At 38.4% G+C, this 17,446-nt stretch overlaps 1 protein-coding gene across 1 annotated transcript in view; it reads right to left on the reverse strand.

Annotated features, from left to right (window-relative positions):
* Positions 1 to 17,446, reverse strand: part of EXOC6B (exocyst complex component 6B) — a 612,716-nt gene that overhangs the window by 270,702 nt on the left and 324,568 nt on the right. Inside the window, exon 16 of the mRNA XM_047067750.1 lies at positions 6,970 to 7,081. Coding sequence (XP_046923706.1) covers positions 6,970 to 7,081 — 112 coding nt within the window. The remainder of the gene's footprint in view (positions 1 to 6,969; positions 7,082 to 17,446) is intronic.

Consider the following 17,446-nt stretch of genomic DNA (forward strand, 5'->3'; position numbering starts at 1 on the left):
TTGAGATAACAGCATCAATGTCATACCAAAGAAATAATCAATATATTACAAATTATCACATATAAATATTATATAAATGATAAAGTACTGAATGTAATATATACCAAATTCGTGAAAGCTATTATTGATATGGACTTACTTAACATATCTCCCGTTAAATATGGCTTAAGAAAATCTACAACCATTCTGACTAGTCTCACTTTAATTCCTATCCATTAGCCAGAGTGGGCACTTAATGCTACAAAATAACCACATTATCCAGCACCAACCAATCTCTTTTCCATACCCCCTGATGTACTTTCTCTCTGCTTCAACCCCAACATTTGCTCTGGATCTCTACTTTCAGCTGAAGATCTATCTTTCACTGAGAAAACAGAGCATTTGGAGTATTCCACCACAAAATATGCCCAGCCACCACCATCTGCGTCCACATACACTGAGTCTCATCTGTTACCAGAGATGAACTTTACACCATCTAAAGCCAATCCCTCTGCTTGTGCATTGCAGCCTACATCCTCTCTCCTACTCGAGGGCATTACTCCAAAGATTCCCCCTTTCTCCTACATCGTCAACTTTCTGCTTTCCATTGCAACATTCTCATCAGAAATAACAGGCTATTACATCTCCTGTTAAAAAACAAAACAAGGGGCGCCTGGGTGGCTCAGTCAGTTAAGCGTCCGACTCCAGCTCAGGTCATGATCTCACAGTTTGTGGGTTCAAGCCCTGCATCGGGGTCTGTGCTGAGAGCTTGGAGCCTGGAGCCTGCTTTCGATTCTGTGTCTCCCTCTCTCTCTGCCCTTCGCCCACTCGTGCTCTCTCTTTCTGTCTCAAAAATAAATAAACATTAAAAAAAAAAACCTTTTTGAAAAAAAAAAAATTTAAAAAAAATTAAAAAAAAAAAAAAAAAAAACCTTTTGCTTAATTCACTTCCCCTGCCAATTACCACCTCATTGGCTTACCTTTCTAATAAAATTCCCTGAAAGAGTTGTCTTCTCCTTGCTGTCTCCAAAGTCACTCTTGTCATTCTCACTCTTCTCATACATTAAATTGTGTAATTCAAGTCAACACCTTATTTTAAAATGGTTTTATATTTACAAAATAGTTTCAAAAAGTTCCCAAGTGTGCCACACCCAGTTCTTCCTATTGTTAACATCTTCCATTACTATGGTATATATGCCACAACTAAGCAACCAACATTGGTATATTACTGTTAACTGAGCAACACGCTTTATTCAGATTTCACTAGTTTCTCCCTAATGTTTTATCTTTTTCAGGATCTCGTCTAAGATACCACATTACATTTAGCTGTCATATCTCCTTAGCCTCTTCTGGTCTGTGACAGTTTCTTAAGACTTTACTTGTTTTTGACGACCCTACAAGTTTTGAGAAGTACTGGTCAGGTATTTTGTAGAATGTCCTTCAGTTTGGGTTTGTTTAATCTTTTTTTCACAGTTAGACTGGGGTCATGGGTTTTGGAAGAAAGATCACAAGTGCCTTCTCATCACATCCTATCAAAGGTACATGCTATCAATATCACTTATCAATGATGATTTTAACCTTGATCACCTGACTGAGGTAGTATCTGCCAGGTTCCTTCACTGTAAAGTAACGTTTTCTCTCCTTCCATACCCTACTTTTTACATGAAGTCTTAAGTACAACCTACATGCAAGGGGTGGGAGCTAAGTCTCACCTTCTCGAAGGGGTAATATCTATATACGTTATTTGAAACTCTTCTGCACAGGACCCATTCTCTTTTCAACCTGCTCCATCAGGAGCCTTCTATCATCATTCTATTAAAAATGATCTTATTGAGGTCACCGACATACTCCAAGTTGCTAAGTCCCATAGTAATTCTTAATTTGCATCTACCCTGATCTATTATCAGTATTTGTCATAACTGACCACTCCCTCCTTCTTGATACACTTTTTTCATTTGGCTTCCAAGACACCATACTCCTGTTACTGTTCTTGTTTTGTTTTGTTTTCCCTCTAATTCTCTAGTGACTCCTTCTCACTCTCCTCTGTGCGTTTCTCTTTCTCCTGACTCCTTAATAATGGAGTGCCCAAGGGTTCAGTCCTTCATCTTCTCTTCTCCATCTTTACAAATTCCTTTAGTAATTTATCCAATCAAGTGGTTACAAACATTATCTATATTCTCCCAATTTTTCATCTCCAGGTCAAACCTCTTTTTCAAATGCCAAACTCATATATACAACCGCTTATTCAATATCACAAACTGTATATGTAATAAACACTACATATTAAATTTCTCCAAAACCAAATTCCCAATATCCTCTACCCCAACACCAGCTCTACCTAAAGTTTTTGCCATCATAGTGCATGGTATATACAACCTTCTATCTGCTCAAATCAAAACATCATGGACTTATCTTCAACTCCTTCCTCGCTTTCTCTCTCCCTTCAGATCCAATCATCAGGAAAGCATGCTGACTCTAAACTCCAAATCTGGTCACCTGTTACTGCCTCCATGGCTGCCACCCATGTGGCCATCAAATCTCGCTGCATTACTGTCCTAGCTTCCTAACCAGTCTCCCTGTTTACACCCTGCAGTATTGGGGATACCCAATACAACAATGTGATTCCTTTGAAATATGGCACATAGTACCACTAATCAAATTCCTGCAATGATGACTTCCCTCTTCACTCAAAATAAAAACCAAACACTTTACAGTGGCCCTACCACAACCCCCTGGCACTTTTGTAATCTAATCTCCTGCTTCTCTTCCCCTTTCTCACTCCACTCTAGCCTTCCCAGCTTCCTTATTGTTCCCTGAACTAACCAGGAACTTAAATATCTTTAGACCTTTGCTCTAACCTCTGCCAAGATATGCTCTTTGCCCTTAAAACAATAACTCAACATCAAGATGCTACTCTTTTTTTTTAATATATGAAATTTATTGTCAAATTGGTTTCCATACAACACCCACTGCTCATCCCAAAAGATGCCCTCTTTAATGCCCATCACCTACCCTCCCCTCCCTCCCACCCCCCCATCAACCCTCAGTTTGTTCTCAGTTTTTAAGAGTCTCTTATGCTTTGGCTCTCTCCCACTCTAACCTCTTTTTTTTTTTTTTTCCTTCCCCTCCCCCATGGGTTTCTGTTAAGTTTCTCAGGATCCACATAAGAGTGAAAACATATGGTATCTGTCTTTCTCTGTATGGCTTATTTCACTTAGCATCACACTCTCCAGTTCCATCCACGTTGCTACAAAGGGCCATATTTCATTCTTTCTCATTGCCACGTAGTACTCCATTGGGTATATAAACCACAATTTCTTTATCCATTCATCAGTTGATGGACATTTAGGCTCTTTCCATAATTTGGCTATTGTTGAGAGTGCTGCTATGAACATTGGGGTACAAGTGCCCCTATGCATCAGTACTCCTGTATCCCTTGGGTAAATTCCCAGCAGTGCTACTGCTGGGTCATAGGGTAGGTCTATTTTTAATTTTTTGAGGAACCTCCACACTGTTTTCCAGAGCGGCTGCACCAGTTTGCACTCCCACCAACAGTGCAAGAGGGTTCCTGTTTCTCCACATCCTCGCCAGCATCTATAGTCTCCTGATTTGTTCATTTTGGCCACTCTGACTGGCATGAGGTGATACCTGAGTGTGGTTTTGATTTGTATTTCCCTGATGAGGAGTGATGTTGAGAAGATGCTACTCTTTTTAATAAGACCAACTTTGAACCTCCACCAGACTCCTGATTTCCTTAACATGGGTTCCTTCCTTTGTCTTCATCAAATTCACTTCCTTCTATCATACTAGAGGATTTACTATTTATTTTGCTGTTATTTATCATGTTTTCTGCCACTAGAATGTAGGCAAGGATCTCTGTTGTTGTTATTCTTGTTGTTGTTCACTTATTTATCCAAACAGCCTAGATCAGTGCCTGTTAAACACAGTAGGTATGCAATAAATATTATAAAGTCAACAAGCAAGTTATTTATCTTAACAGGACATTTGTTGTAATCTTCTAACTTTTCTTGGTTGTAAAAACTTCACCCCGTACTAAACTTGACAGTCACTGCTTACCTACCCAGACCTCTTTTTCAACAACACCAGGTAACATACATGGAGTATTTACTACATACTGGGTACTGTTCTAAGTACTTCCTATGTTCATTCAATCCCCACAACAACCCTATGAACTACACGCTCCCAAGAACACATTTATTAAGGGAAGAGAACCTAGGCAGAATTGGAACCCAGGCAGTCTGCTTAAGGACACACACTCTTAACCACTGCTCTGCTGACTTTCTTCCCACAGACCTGGAAAAAGCAACCTGAGGAAACCAGCTAGACCTGCTGACTGAACAGGGACAGTCAGGTAAGGTCTGAGAGTGCGAAGCATTCAAGTTACAGTAAGCGAGAACTAAAAGGTAATGTCGAGCGGAGTCAACGTGGGGAAGCCAAGAAGCAAGGACAAAAGCAAGAAAACCAGTGTATGAAGAGGAAAAGATAGAAGGATAGAGCATATAGACAGAAAAAAGAAGAAATGCGGTAACATAAATTCGAACAAGACAGGCAGACAGACATTAGCTTACAGGAACTCTTAAGACGTGAAGGAACTGTCTGCCAACCTGAAATAGGGTTCAATTAGTTTTGTGGTTTTATAATACTTCTACTGCTTGAATGGATATGTGCTCGCTGACACAAAATCATCTCTACCTAGAACAATTTCCACAGTACTATGGACTTCTTGTAAAAGCCCCTTTGTTATGATGAAATAATTAAATCAATATGGAAATCAGTACATTATAGTAAAAGTGAATTAAGTTTGGGAAAAAAACAACCCAGACTTAGGTCTCGTTTCTATCATTTTGTTAACTATATGACCTCAGGCAATCTCGCCGAACTTTAATTACGCTTTCTATAAAATAGGAATAATAACACATGCGTAGCCAGCTTCAAATGTCATTGTACTAAATGAGATGGTATTTGTGAATAGACTATGAAGAATACAAACTGTTCGACAAATGTTACCTAGTATGATGATGCGTGCAGATGTGAACTGACGCTAGTTACCTGTAAAGGAGGATATAATGTCTTTCCAAAGGTGAGCAATATAATTATTCTAAGATTTACTGGTTGGCGATAAAAATCACTGGGTATGTATTTGTCTGTATGTGTACAAACCACCATAAAAGCCAAAATAAATAAATGTGTGTAGATGTTCCTTCATTCATATGCAAGGATATTGATACTGAAAGTACATTATTACCTAGAAAGATCCAATGACTTAGGAATAATATTTAGCATTCACTGAAATAGTGCCAAGAACTAAAATATAGTTCTTTTGATAAGCTTCTACCGCTTCTCCTGTCCTGACCTGATATGTGCAGGGCCCTTGCAAAGGACAATGGTGTCAGGAAAACTGAAGAACTGAGAAGTTAGGTCTTTCTCTTAAGATGTCACAGTAAATCAATGACATGCAAAGTCACAACTAAACTCAAGAGACTTCTGAGGCCAAAGCTGTTTCTATCACACCATGTTCCTTCTAAGCTACCTCTTTAAAATGTTTTAAGAGACTGTTGAATGGCATAAGAAAACCTGTATCAAAAGTTATAATACAGAGATAGTTCAAAAACTAAATAACAGACTTCCTGTCCTACCTGGGATCCACATAAGGAGAACAGTGCACTGTAACAGAAGGAGGAGGACTTCCTACTTTTCACTCCACTTCATTCCACTTTTCTTTTGCTCAGCCTTCCTGACGATGAAAAGAACTTAACCTATTCTCAGACATAAAGATAATACCTAAGATTTCTATACCCAGCAACAGAAAGGAAGCTCTGCAAAATGAGGGAACTGTCCTAAATAATGTCAAATGTAACTTTCAATCATAAAAAAAGTTTGTTATACACGGAACTCAAACACTGCCAAAGTTCCACATTATAATAGTTTAAAATCTTCACCCAGGGAAAGAAGCTAGCACTCCAAAATCAGAAGGAGATGTTCACCTGGCTTCCAGCTGTCTTTACCTATGAGTCAGATTCATTAACCATTTGCTGAATTTCACCATGATCTCTGACAGTGTATATCTGAAAACGTCAATTTTTCCTAGAGCAACGGACTTCCAAACTACACCACCTCTACAAGTAAAACATATGGCCAACAGCCTTTCCCTTTCCCTGTGAAAAAAAATTCCTCCAAGCTCTCACTTTTGGCAATATAATTTCCATAAAATGGCAGGTCGACTCTCCCATGCAATCCTGGGTTTCCAAGAGAAAGGAAACTTCACATCTTTCTAAATTTTAGGACTCCACGCCAACGTGCCAAATCTTCAGTTTGCCAAGATACTGTTCGCAACACGTGTGTAATATCCCTTCTTGCTTTGTGAGATTCTGTAAGCTTCCACAGAAATGTGACGATCGCCTTTCTCCCACATTTCCTCAATCCCAGATCCCCAGACTCACATGCTGATAAAGAGTAATTCACCATTCACATACAAGAGGTATCTCAAAACCAAAAGCTGAGTCTAACACAAACCAAGGACTACAAGTGCCAATATCCTTGGCATCCATGATTTACGCACACACATGTGGTTTCATATTGTATGTTGTATTTGAACTGTCATTCGTTTGGATAGGAACCTGATGTTGACTATATTCTCCAACCAACAATTTTGTTTTTATATAATTGATGGCAAATAATACAAATGTATCCCAACAACCTCAGAAAGGAAAACCAGTTAGGTACTGAAAATAATGAGAGAGAGAGAGAGAGAGAGAGAGAGAGAAAGTGACTTTTCAAAATGTAATAAATGTCTCCAAGAGGACAAAAGAAAAAAACAAATGATTTGTTTTGCACTTTCACCATTAGGAATCCATCAGTAAGAACATGACGGACCATATAGAAAGTTATAATTAACTTACAAACAGGCCCCAGAGCTTAGGGCATCTGTTCACATATTGCCTTGGCTGCCTCCATTAAGAGCAGCTTTACCTCAGTAAGTCCAATATTCTTCCTTTTAATGACATTCTGCAGAGAGTTGCTCAGAGTCCTGGTTAGCAACAGGTTTGTAGATTTACGAATCATGTCATCGACTTCGGTTGAGCTGAAAAAGAATTATCAAGAGTGAGTCATACCAGGGAGCAGGATTACTCTTGAAACAAACAAGGCACCACCAGTGGTACTTCTGATGATGTTAATGATAATGGCAGCAGCGAATAACATTTATTTTGTGCCAGAAATTATTCTAAGTACTTTAATATACTAAAATTCATTTAGTGGTCCTGGGTGGCACAGTCGGTTAAGCATCCGACCCTTGATTTCAGCTCGGGTCATGATCTCACAGTTCATGAGACTGAGCTCCTCGTCGGGCTTTGTGTTGACAGCATGGAGTCTGCTTGAGATTCTCTCTCTCTGCCCCTCCCCCATTCATGTTCTCTCCCTCTCTCTCTCAAAAATAAATAAATAAACATATAAAATAAATAAAATTCATTTAAACTTCACACCAATGATACAAAGTACTTTTATTATTATTTCTACTTTACAGATGAGGAAATGAAGGCGCAGAGAAGTTAAGTAACTTCTTCAAGGTCATACATTAAGTAAACAGCAAAAAAAGGCTTTGAACAAGGCCATCCAGCGCTAAAGCCCATAGCATTTAAACACTATGATAAACTGTCTCTCAGAGCACATAAACAGTTACCCAGCATGATTCCTCATCCTGAAACCATTATTTCTCCCATACTTCCAAGTTCCTTCACAGATTGTTAATATTAATAATTTTCCAACCTGGTCTCTCTGTCGGCTTCCTACCGCTAATTGTGTACAGCTAACTGCTGGTAACGACCCCTAAGAAAAGTTACCTCTGTATTGTCTTCTTTCATAGAATGTCTGTTTAGCTCTGATTCCAAAATAAGTGTTTTAGGCTGGTAGTTTGATAATGCATAAATGTCTTGTAATCCTTACTATCCCAAAAATGACGAATAAAGACATTTTCCTTTTTGAATTTATTCCCTCATTTTTAATCCAGTGAACATTATTAAACCCTTATTGTGTAATCATTTTTTTTTCAGGTAAACTCACCACCCCGAAATCAAGAGTTGCATGCTCTAACAATTGAGCCACCAGGCACCCCAATAATGGCATTTTCTATACAGTAAAGGAAACTAAACATAAAGAAAATGATTCAATAGCTATCTATATTTATATGCCAAGTTTGAAAAAGAAAAACAGCCCTGTAACCAATAAACTAAATTCTAGACCTATACATCCTCCATGAGCCCCTGAAAGTATAACCCAAGATGGCTTTCTATAAAAGATATGCTTTTAAGACAAATATTTCTTCAATGATAAGGTTAATGTTATAGAAATTCTAGTTTACAAACATCAAGAAATAACTGTAAATAGAGATTTGTGAGTTCTTTGTAAATTTATTGCTTGTGGATGATGGTCACAAATTTAATCTCATCCATTTCTCTTTCTAGAGAAGAAAATCAGAGGCTTAGTATAGTCAGATTAAAAATCTTACAATTCTAAATATATAGGCAAGGTATATTATCAGGCTATGTGGAAAACAGAAAAATATCAAAACTAAATATGACTACAGAATGCAAGGACATAATCAGGAAGAAATGATACATCAAAATATTTTCACAACGTCCATGTAAGGATACATTTAATTGACCAATACTCTCTGCCCACTGCTAACCTTTCCAAAATTATTACTGAACTGAAATACTTCATTCCACAAATATATGAGGTGCTGGGCATTATGTGGGTAGAATAATGAGATCAAAATGGTGAATGAACAAAATAGTCATGGTTCCTGCTTTCATATATTAAACTAATAATTATACCAGGTCAATTGTAATATGAGCTACAAATAAGTATAGGTTGCTATAAAAATTATTAACACAGGTATCTAAAGAATCTGGTTCCCCTGATATTAATCACTCTCATGATATCCTGTACTTATTACATATCTCTGTTATGGTTTAAGAAGACTGGGGCGCCTGGGTGGCTCAGTCAGATCAGCACCTGACTTCCGCTCAGGTCATGATCTCATAGTTAGTGAGTTCAAGCCTTGCGTTGGACTCTGCACTGACAGCTTAGAGCCTGAAGCATGCTTCAGATTCTGTATCTCCCTCTCTCTCTGCCCCTCCCCCACTTGTGTTTTCTCTCTCTCTCTCTCTCTCTCTCTCTCTCTCTCTCTTTCTCTCTGATAAATAAACATTACAAAAAAAAAGAAGATCTAGCAGAAGTTCCACATTCGGATGTGATATAGAAGATTAAGAAAGACCACCGCTATCTTCATCACAACAAAAAAGTCAGGTCTAATCTAAAAGCTATATTTTCGGGGCACCTGGGTGGCGCAGTCAGTTAAGCGTCCGACTTCAGCCAGGTCATGATCTCGCGGTCCGTGAGTTCGAGCCCCGCGTCGGGCTCTGGGCTGATGGCTCAGAGCCTGGAGCCTGTTTCCGATTCTGTGTCTCCCTCTCTCTCTGCCCCTCCCCCGTTCATGCTCTGTCTCTCTCTGTCCCAAAAATAAATAAACGTTGAAAAAAAAAATTAAAAAAAAAATTAAAAATAAAAATAAATAAATAAATAAATAAATAAAAGCTATATTTTCCTTCAATGTCCACAAAGTATAATTAGCACACATACATAAATGTATACCTGAATTGCGCACCATGACAAGCCTTTGAAAGGTGACCAAAGGGTAGCAGTCACTTTCATACCTGAGGCTGTTTACTACTCTGGGTACAGATGGATACAAGACTGAAACAGTCAGAGGCTGAAAGGCTTTGGTGAGATGGAGAGAAATTAGCCAAACCATTAACAGTATGGGCTGCTATGACAGTTTGGAACCCTGGAGAACCCCGAAACAAAAATAAATGAATTGATGCAATAATTCTCCCCTACAAGAATTCTGCTCCATAAGAAATGGTGAGGGGGGTGCCTGAGTGGCTTGGTCAGTTGCGCTTCTGACTCTTGATTTCAGCTCAGGTAATGGTCTCACAGTTCATGGGTTTGGTCCCCATGTAAGGCTCCGCACTGATGGTGAGGGGCCTGCTTGGGATTCTCTCTCTCCCCCACTTCTCTCTGCCCCTCCCCTGCTTGTGCACATGTGTGCTCTCTCTCTCTCTCAAAATAAATTAAAACACACACACACACACACACACACACACACACACACACACACAAAGGTGAGGGCAGGGCAACTGGGCAGCTTAGTCAGTTAAGCATCCCACTCTTGATTTGGGCTCAGGTCATTATCTCATAATTGTGAGATCCAGGCCCCTATCGGCTTCACACTGAGCATGGATCCTGCTTGGGATTCTCTCTCTCCTTCTCTGTCTCCGCCCCTCCTGCACTCAATCTCCACCCCTCCCCCCAAAAATAAATAAGCAGTTATAAAAAGAAAGAAGAAAGAAAGAAAGAAAGAAAGAAAGAAAGAAAGAAAGAAAGAAAGAAAGAAATGGTGAAGACAATGCTAGAAAACAGAGACAGATCTTGCAAATTCTGCAAGGGGTTTTGTTTTCGGGGCTACAGAAGCTCAATCCAAAAAGAAAAAGAAACTAATGATGAAACCAGCCCAGCTCAAATCCTGTTAAGATCGGAGATAAGCTCCTGGATAAAAGTTCTGGAATTTTAGAGTTGGTCTTCTGGACAAAGAGATTCTGCAGTATCATTTGAAATCAGAAGTAATTTGAAGCTAATTAAAACTGAGACTCACATTCAGCTCACTCAAGAAATCTGAATGATCTATCAAGCAACTAGGAGTTGCAGAAGAAGAAAAAGAATGAGAAAGGAGGCATATTGAAAGACATACTGGCAAAATCATCTCCAAACATGACAAAATATTTCAACCCACATATCCAAGAGCTTTAGTACCTCCCACACAAAATTAACACACACATTTAACAACATCAGAGTCATGGGGTGCCTGGGTGATTGAGTCAGTTAAGCGTCCAACTTTGGCTCATGTCATGCTCTCACAGTTGGTGAGTTCGGCCCCCGCGTCGGGCTCTGTGCTGACAGCTCAGAGCCTAAAGTCTGTTTCAGATTCTGTCTCCCTCTCTCTGTGTCCCTCCCCCGCTTAGACTCTGTCTCTCCCTCTCAGAAATAATAATGAATAAGGTTTAAAAAAAAGAATATTAGATCAAATTGTAAAGTCCAAAGATAAAAAGAAAATCTTAAAAACAACCATGGAAAGAAGACAATACATTCAGAGGAACAAGAATAATAATGGCTTATTTCTCTTCAGCAAACAATGGAGGCAGACAGTGGTATGACATCTTTAGACTATCAACCTAGAAGTCCATGTCTTAGAAAATATATTTTGAAAACACAGGTGATAAAAATACTTTTAGAATAATTTTAAAACTATTTTAAAGTATTTTAGAAATATTTTTAAAAGCCAAGAAAATGCCACACCAGCAGATATACCCTAAGGAAATGCTGAAAGAAAATTTTTCATGCTGAAGGAAGATGATGCCAAAGGGTAACCTCGATATGTAGAAAAGAATGAGAAGGCCTGAAAATGGTAACTACATAGTGGGTAAAAATAATACAATTTTGTTTCTTGAACTTTAAAATATTATTAAATGTTCAAACACACAATAAACTATTTTAGGGTTAAAACAGGTGTATAAGTGAACTATGTGGCAACAACATCAAAAAAAAAAAGAGAAAATAAACTATTTTATGCTGTGGTAAGATTCTTAAATTACATACAAAATGATATATTATTCAGGGTAAACTGTGATACATCAACAATGTACACTGTAGCCCCACAGCAACCACACAAACAAACAATTGGGGGGGAAAAGCTATACTCAAGTAAAGCCAGTAGGGAAATAAATCACAATACTAAAAAAATTCGGTCAAGAAGAAGGAAGGAAAACATGAAAAGATGAGCAAAAAATGAAGGAGACAAACAGAAAAACAATAGCCAGCATGCAGGCTTAAATTCAACCACATCACTAAATTCATTAAGGTACACTCCAATTACACAGATTGTATCAAGAGCCAAGAAGCACCTATTTGTTGATTCAAAATGAAACATTTTAAAATAAAGACACATGCCCAGATCTTATTTTCAAGATACCACTCAACACTAAAGGGAAGTGGGCCCTTGGAGAAATCAATGATACCATGGTTAAGTAAGGAAATGTCCCAAAATGTGACAGGAATGCACCAAGAAGGCATAGGAGCTAGTCTGAAAGGTTAACACTCCCTACATCTGGGACAGTCTGGCATCAAAAGGAATGAAGATAGTAAAGGAACGAACCAATTGAATTAAGAATCCGTGTGTTTTAGCTGATGATAGATGATAAACAGGTAGACAGACAGACAGACAGATAGAAGATCAATAGCAAGGAAGAACCCCTTAAAATAGAATGCCAAGTAATATTTATACAAGGAATTAAAAAATCAAAATTAATGAAAAATCATAAACCAGTAATTATCAGAGTAAAAACTGATTCAGACAAGAATTTTTTTTTTATTAAAACAAATTTTTTTAGCATTGATTTTTGAGAGAAAGAGACAGAGTGGGAGTAGCAGAGGGGCAGAGAGAGAGGGAGACACAGAATTGGAAGCAGGTTCCAGACTCTGAGCTGTCGGCACAGAGCCAGATGCGGGGCGTGCACTCAGGAGCAGTGAGATCGTGACCTAAGCTGAAGTCAGATGCCCAGCTGACTAAGCCACCCAGGCATGCCTCCAGGCAAGAATGGATACTGTAAGAGGGAGAAAGGTGAAGAACATCTGACAACTAACAGAATACATAGTCTCAAAGTATTTCAACAAAAATACAAACATAACTTATTATAAAAAGAAAATGATAATGATAATTATAGAGGGAGAACACACAATATGTTAACCAAGTAATCAAAATTAATATAAACCATAGGACTTATAATATTACACACACACACACACACACACACACACACACATACACACACAGATACATATATAGAGAGAAACAACTAGGGAGGGAAGGAGGGAGAGAGAGACAGATGGGGGAGAGAAGGAGTAACAAAGCAAACACACAAAAAATGGTAACTACGTAAAGTGGTAAATATGTTAATTAAAAGTAATTGTATTGTTTCTTAATGTATGTGTATATTAAATCACCACACTTCTTTGCCTTAAAAAAATCATGTTGTACAACCTAAAAAAAAAAACAAAAAAAACAAAAACAAAACACCGAGCAATTAAAAACAAAGGAAAAAAAATTAGTTTTAACCGTTCCCAAAGCCCTTTATTTCATCATTTATCTCTCCATGTGTATAAGTTTCTACCCTGTATACTCCTTCTATGTAAAGAATTTCCTTTTATTTTATGCCTGCAGAAAGACTACACACGTCTGTTGGCAATTAATTATCTCAGCTTTTGTTTGGCTAAAAAAAATTCACTTATTTCTGAAAGTTCTGTTGTCTATAGAAATCTTGCTTGATTTGATTTTCTGATTACTTCAAGCATGTGGCTCCACTGTCTCTGGCTTGCATAGTTTTGGACAAGTCTCCTGTAATGCTTTTCATTACACCTACATATAGCATCTTTTTTTTTTCTAAATGTCTTTAAGGCATTATGTTAATTTTTATGTTCACTTATTTGAAAATGATGTGCTTAAGTATTTTTCTTTGCTTGCTTTGTTGCTATTGCTTTGCTGTTTATCTTAATGAGGTTCTCAAAATCTGGAGTCTCTGGTTTGGTGTCTTTTATTATTTTTGGAATACTCTTAGCTATTCTCTCTTAAAATATTTTTCCCCTGTTCTCTTTATCTTCTTTTTGGCCCCTCAATTATACTGTTTGTAACTGCCCCACAGATCTTGGGCACTTTATTCCTTTCACCTTTTTTTCTCTTTGTGTGTCAGTCTGGGAAACTTTCATTGACCTATCTTCAAGTTCCTGACTTCTTACTTCAGCTGTGGCAAGTCTACTGATGAGCCTCTCAAAGGAAGTCTTCATCTCTTAAAAACAGTTTCTTATTTCAAGCATTTTCATTTGACTCTTTCTAAAAATGTCTGTTTCTCTACCAAAAGTCCCTATCTATTCATGTAAGTGGTATTTTAAAGTCTCTAACTTTAAAAGTTCTATCATCTGGGTCATCAGAGTCTGGTTTGTTGACTTCATTGTCCCTTGACAATAGAGTTGTATTTAATTGCTTGTTTGCATGTCTCACATTTTTTATTGAAGATTGGATTTCATATGTAAGACATTAGAATCTGAGGTAACAGTATTTATACTTGGAAATGACCATGTTCTCCTCCTGTTGGGCCATTTGCATAAGCAGGAGTTGAGCTGGGTTTGGGTTTTGTTGTTCACATGGTTATCTTCAGTGTGTCACAGATTTCAAATTCTCCTAATAATTGCATGGGACTGGTGTGGGTGCTGGAATCCCAGAGGGTTTTTCATAAAGTTTCTGTACCACCCACAGCTCTCAGTTATACCTGTGTGCCTATGATATAGAACGGATCTTTCTCTACATTCTTGCCCATCAATCAGTGCTAGATTGCAGCCACTTGTTATTTACTTGCTGCGAAACTATTAATGGAGACCAATGGACTTTCTCTGTTGTCCTGGCCAGCTTCAGTCTTGGGTAGGCCCTGTGTGCCCAGTTCTCAGAAGCAGAGCTTGCTCAACATCCCTGCCATCCTTTTAGTGGCAGCCAACTCTGCTTTATATCTCCAGTGGGTCTACCACAGTTTTCTGCCCTCCCCCAGTGTTAGAAGACCTTTAATAGTATCGGTATGATCCTAGGCACAGGACTGTTTTCTGCCTTTGTTCCAGGGGTAAAAGGATGTTTTTCCTTCAGTGCTTCCTGTACAAAGAATGGGTCTTTTCCTGTACCCTGCAGAGAGACAGAGTTTGCTGTCCTTACTCCAGTGATGCAGTTCTTGATCTGTGTAAGTGAAGGGTCCAAACTATGGGGGTGGGGCTTCATGCCTTTCTCACAGCAGTGGCTGATCCCCTTTCTACACACCTGCAATATCATGGAGGGTTCTTTCCGCTGTCTTATTCAACCCCCAATCTTTCTCAAGGGCACCCAGTAGAGGTCCATGGAAAAGAACATATGAGGGAATGTTCTGGATCTCGGACTCACAACTAGAGGTTCCTTACTAACATGCCAGTTCCAACTAAGGTTTTAGCAATCCTAAGGCTTTGATTGATTTCCTCCTTCTCACTTGTATAGTATCTACACCTTTCTTTCTTGATCTGCCACAGGTACGGGAATCTGTGCATCATGCTACTCTCCTTAGAGGGGTCAGCCTCATCTTAGATTTCAGGGCAGTTGGTCACCCTGTAACTTCAGCTGTCTGATGGGTTCCAAAAAAAGTTTTCATTTTGGGGGCGCCTGGGTGGCGCGGTCGGTTGGGCGTCCGACTTTAGCCAGGTCGCGATCTCGCGGTCCGCGAGTTCGAGCCCCGCGTCAGGCTCTGGGCTGATGGCTCAGAGCCTGGAGCCTGTTTCCGATTCTGTGTCTCCCTCTCTCTCTGCCCCTCCCCCGTTCATGCTCTGTCTCTCTCTGTCCCCAAAATAAATAAACGTTGAAAAAAAAAATTTTAAAAAGTTTTCATTTTGTAGTTTAATTGTTTTGTTTGTTTTGTTCATTGTTAAGGAGGAAGCAATACTCTTTCCAGCTTTCTATATTGTAAACAGAAGAAGTATCTCACAGTAATTTGCTTTAAAAAAAAAAAAGTCCTATGCATGTGCATGTATTCACATGCAAGAACGACTAAAAGAAAAAGATTTCCCATATATAAAGAGTGGTTATCACTATGTGTTAAAATTTTGAGTCTTTCAAATTTTTTCTTCTTTGGACTATTCTCTATCTCCTAAATTCTTTACATAGATCTAATTTTATAACTTAAAAGAATCTGTGTGTGTGTGTGTATGTGTGCGTGTGTGTGTGTATTCTACTTTTTAAGTCCAGCGCAAGTGCTAGAACATTATTTTACCAAAGAAAGGCCATTTATTTGCTTACTTTTAAAAGAATTTTCTTTCAAACAGAGTTTTGCGTCCTCAGAATTCATATAATTCAATATTTCTCATGTTATTCAGCATCCTCTGTCCAACGTAAAAGGGAAAAGTCTTATAAGAAAAAGAGTTTGACTTAAGAGAATAATTATCCTTAAGCCTTCATAAAAATGTCAGTACAGCAGTTTTTCTTATTTTAAGAGTCTTGTGTTTAAGAGAACTAATTGTTTTTATACATATTATTTTTAATGTTTATTTATTTATTTTTAGAGAGAAAGAAAGAGAGAGCATGCATGCACATGCATGAGTGGGGGAGGGTCAGAGAAAGAGAGAGAGAATCCCAAGTAGCTCTGCACTGTCAGCACAGAGCCTAACACAGGGCTCAATCCCATGAACCGTGAGATCATGACCTGAGCCGAAATCAAGAGTCAGATGCTTAACCAACTGTGCCACCCAGGTGCCCCTATATGTTATCTTATATCCCATATTAGACAGCTATGATTGTCAAAGTGGTCTCTGTCACTCCAAGTTAGAAGGTAAATATAGCCTAGAAAATAAGGTAATTGTAAACCAAAGAATAAAGGCACCTGTAAAATCTTCCCAAATCAAATTTTTTTTTTTAATTATTTTAGAGGTAGAGAGAATGCAAGTGGGGTAGAGGGGCAGAGGGAGAGAAAGAGAGAATCCCAAACAGGCTCCATGCTCAGCACTGAGCCTGACATGGGGTTCAATCCCATGACCCAGGGATCATGACCTGAGCCAAAATCAAGAGTGGAATGCTCAACTGACCGCACCACCCAGGCACCCCTGAATATTTATTTTTAATTGTCAATGTTAAACATAACAAAGGTAGTTTTCAGGCAAAAACTTGATATATTCAAGCAAGAAAAAAGACTTTTGAACAATTTACTCAACATTATCCCTTTATCATATCACCTTTCCTCCAAAACAGGATAGAAAGAGTCATGATGCAATGAACTTGTAATATTTTTTACATGGTAACATACGTATCAGTACCCTAGAGATCACTCTCAGTTATTAAGTCATTCGGTGGTAGTGGTAGAGAGGGTGGGCCCTAAGGGGTAAACAACTTTTGGTTTATAACTTCCAAAGATAATCTCATTTCCATGAAATCAACCTCATTTTCAGAGAAAAGAACAAATGAACTCTACAAACCATGCTTCATTTTTTAATTAGTAAGAATGATTATCAAACAAGTTACTCAAACTATTTTCCAATTATATTTACTTTCAGAATTCCCTGGCATGCCATACATTCCATCTACTCATTCTTTTTTGTTGTTGTTGTTTCTTAATTGACTGAGCTGGTGCAGGACATGTTGTGCTGAACAAAACATTAAATGTTTCTACCCTTCAAGAGGCCTTTTCTAACATCCTTAATTTGTCTCAACATTTGGTTCCTATGTTGATGCTCTCTCTCTCCGTGATAGCGCTTATCACCAATCGTTCAGTTCCTCAGATTA

The sequence above is a fragment of the Lynx rufus genome, unplaced genomic scaffold (genome assembly GCF_022079265.1).
Source record: "Lynx rufus isolate CCGP_SWC_20201006 ecotype Redwood Valley unplaced genomic scaffold, mLynRuf1.p SCAF_8, whole genome shotgun sequence".
Classification (NCBI taxonomy): Eukaryota; Metazoa; Chordata; class Mammalia; order Carnivora; family Felidae; genus Lynx; species Lynx rufus.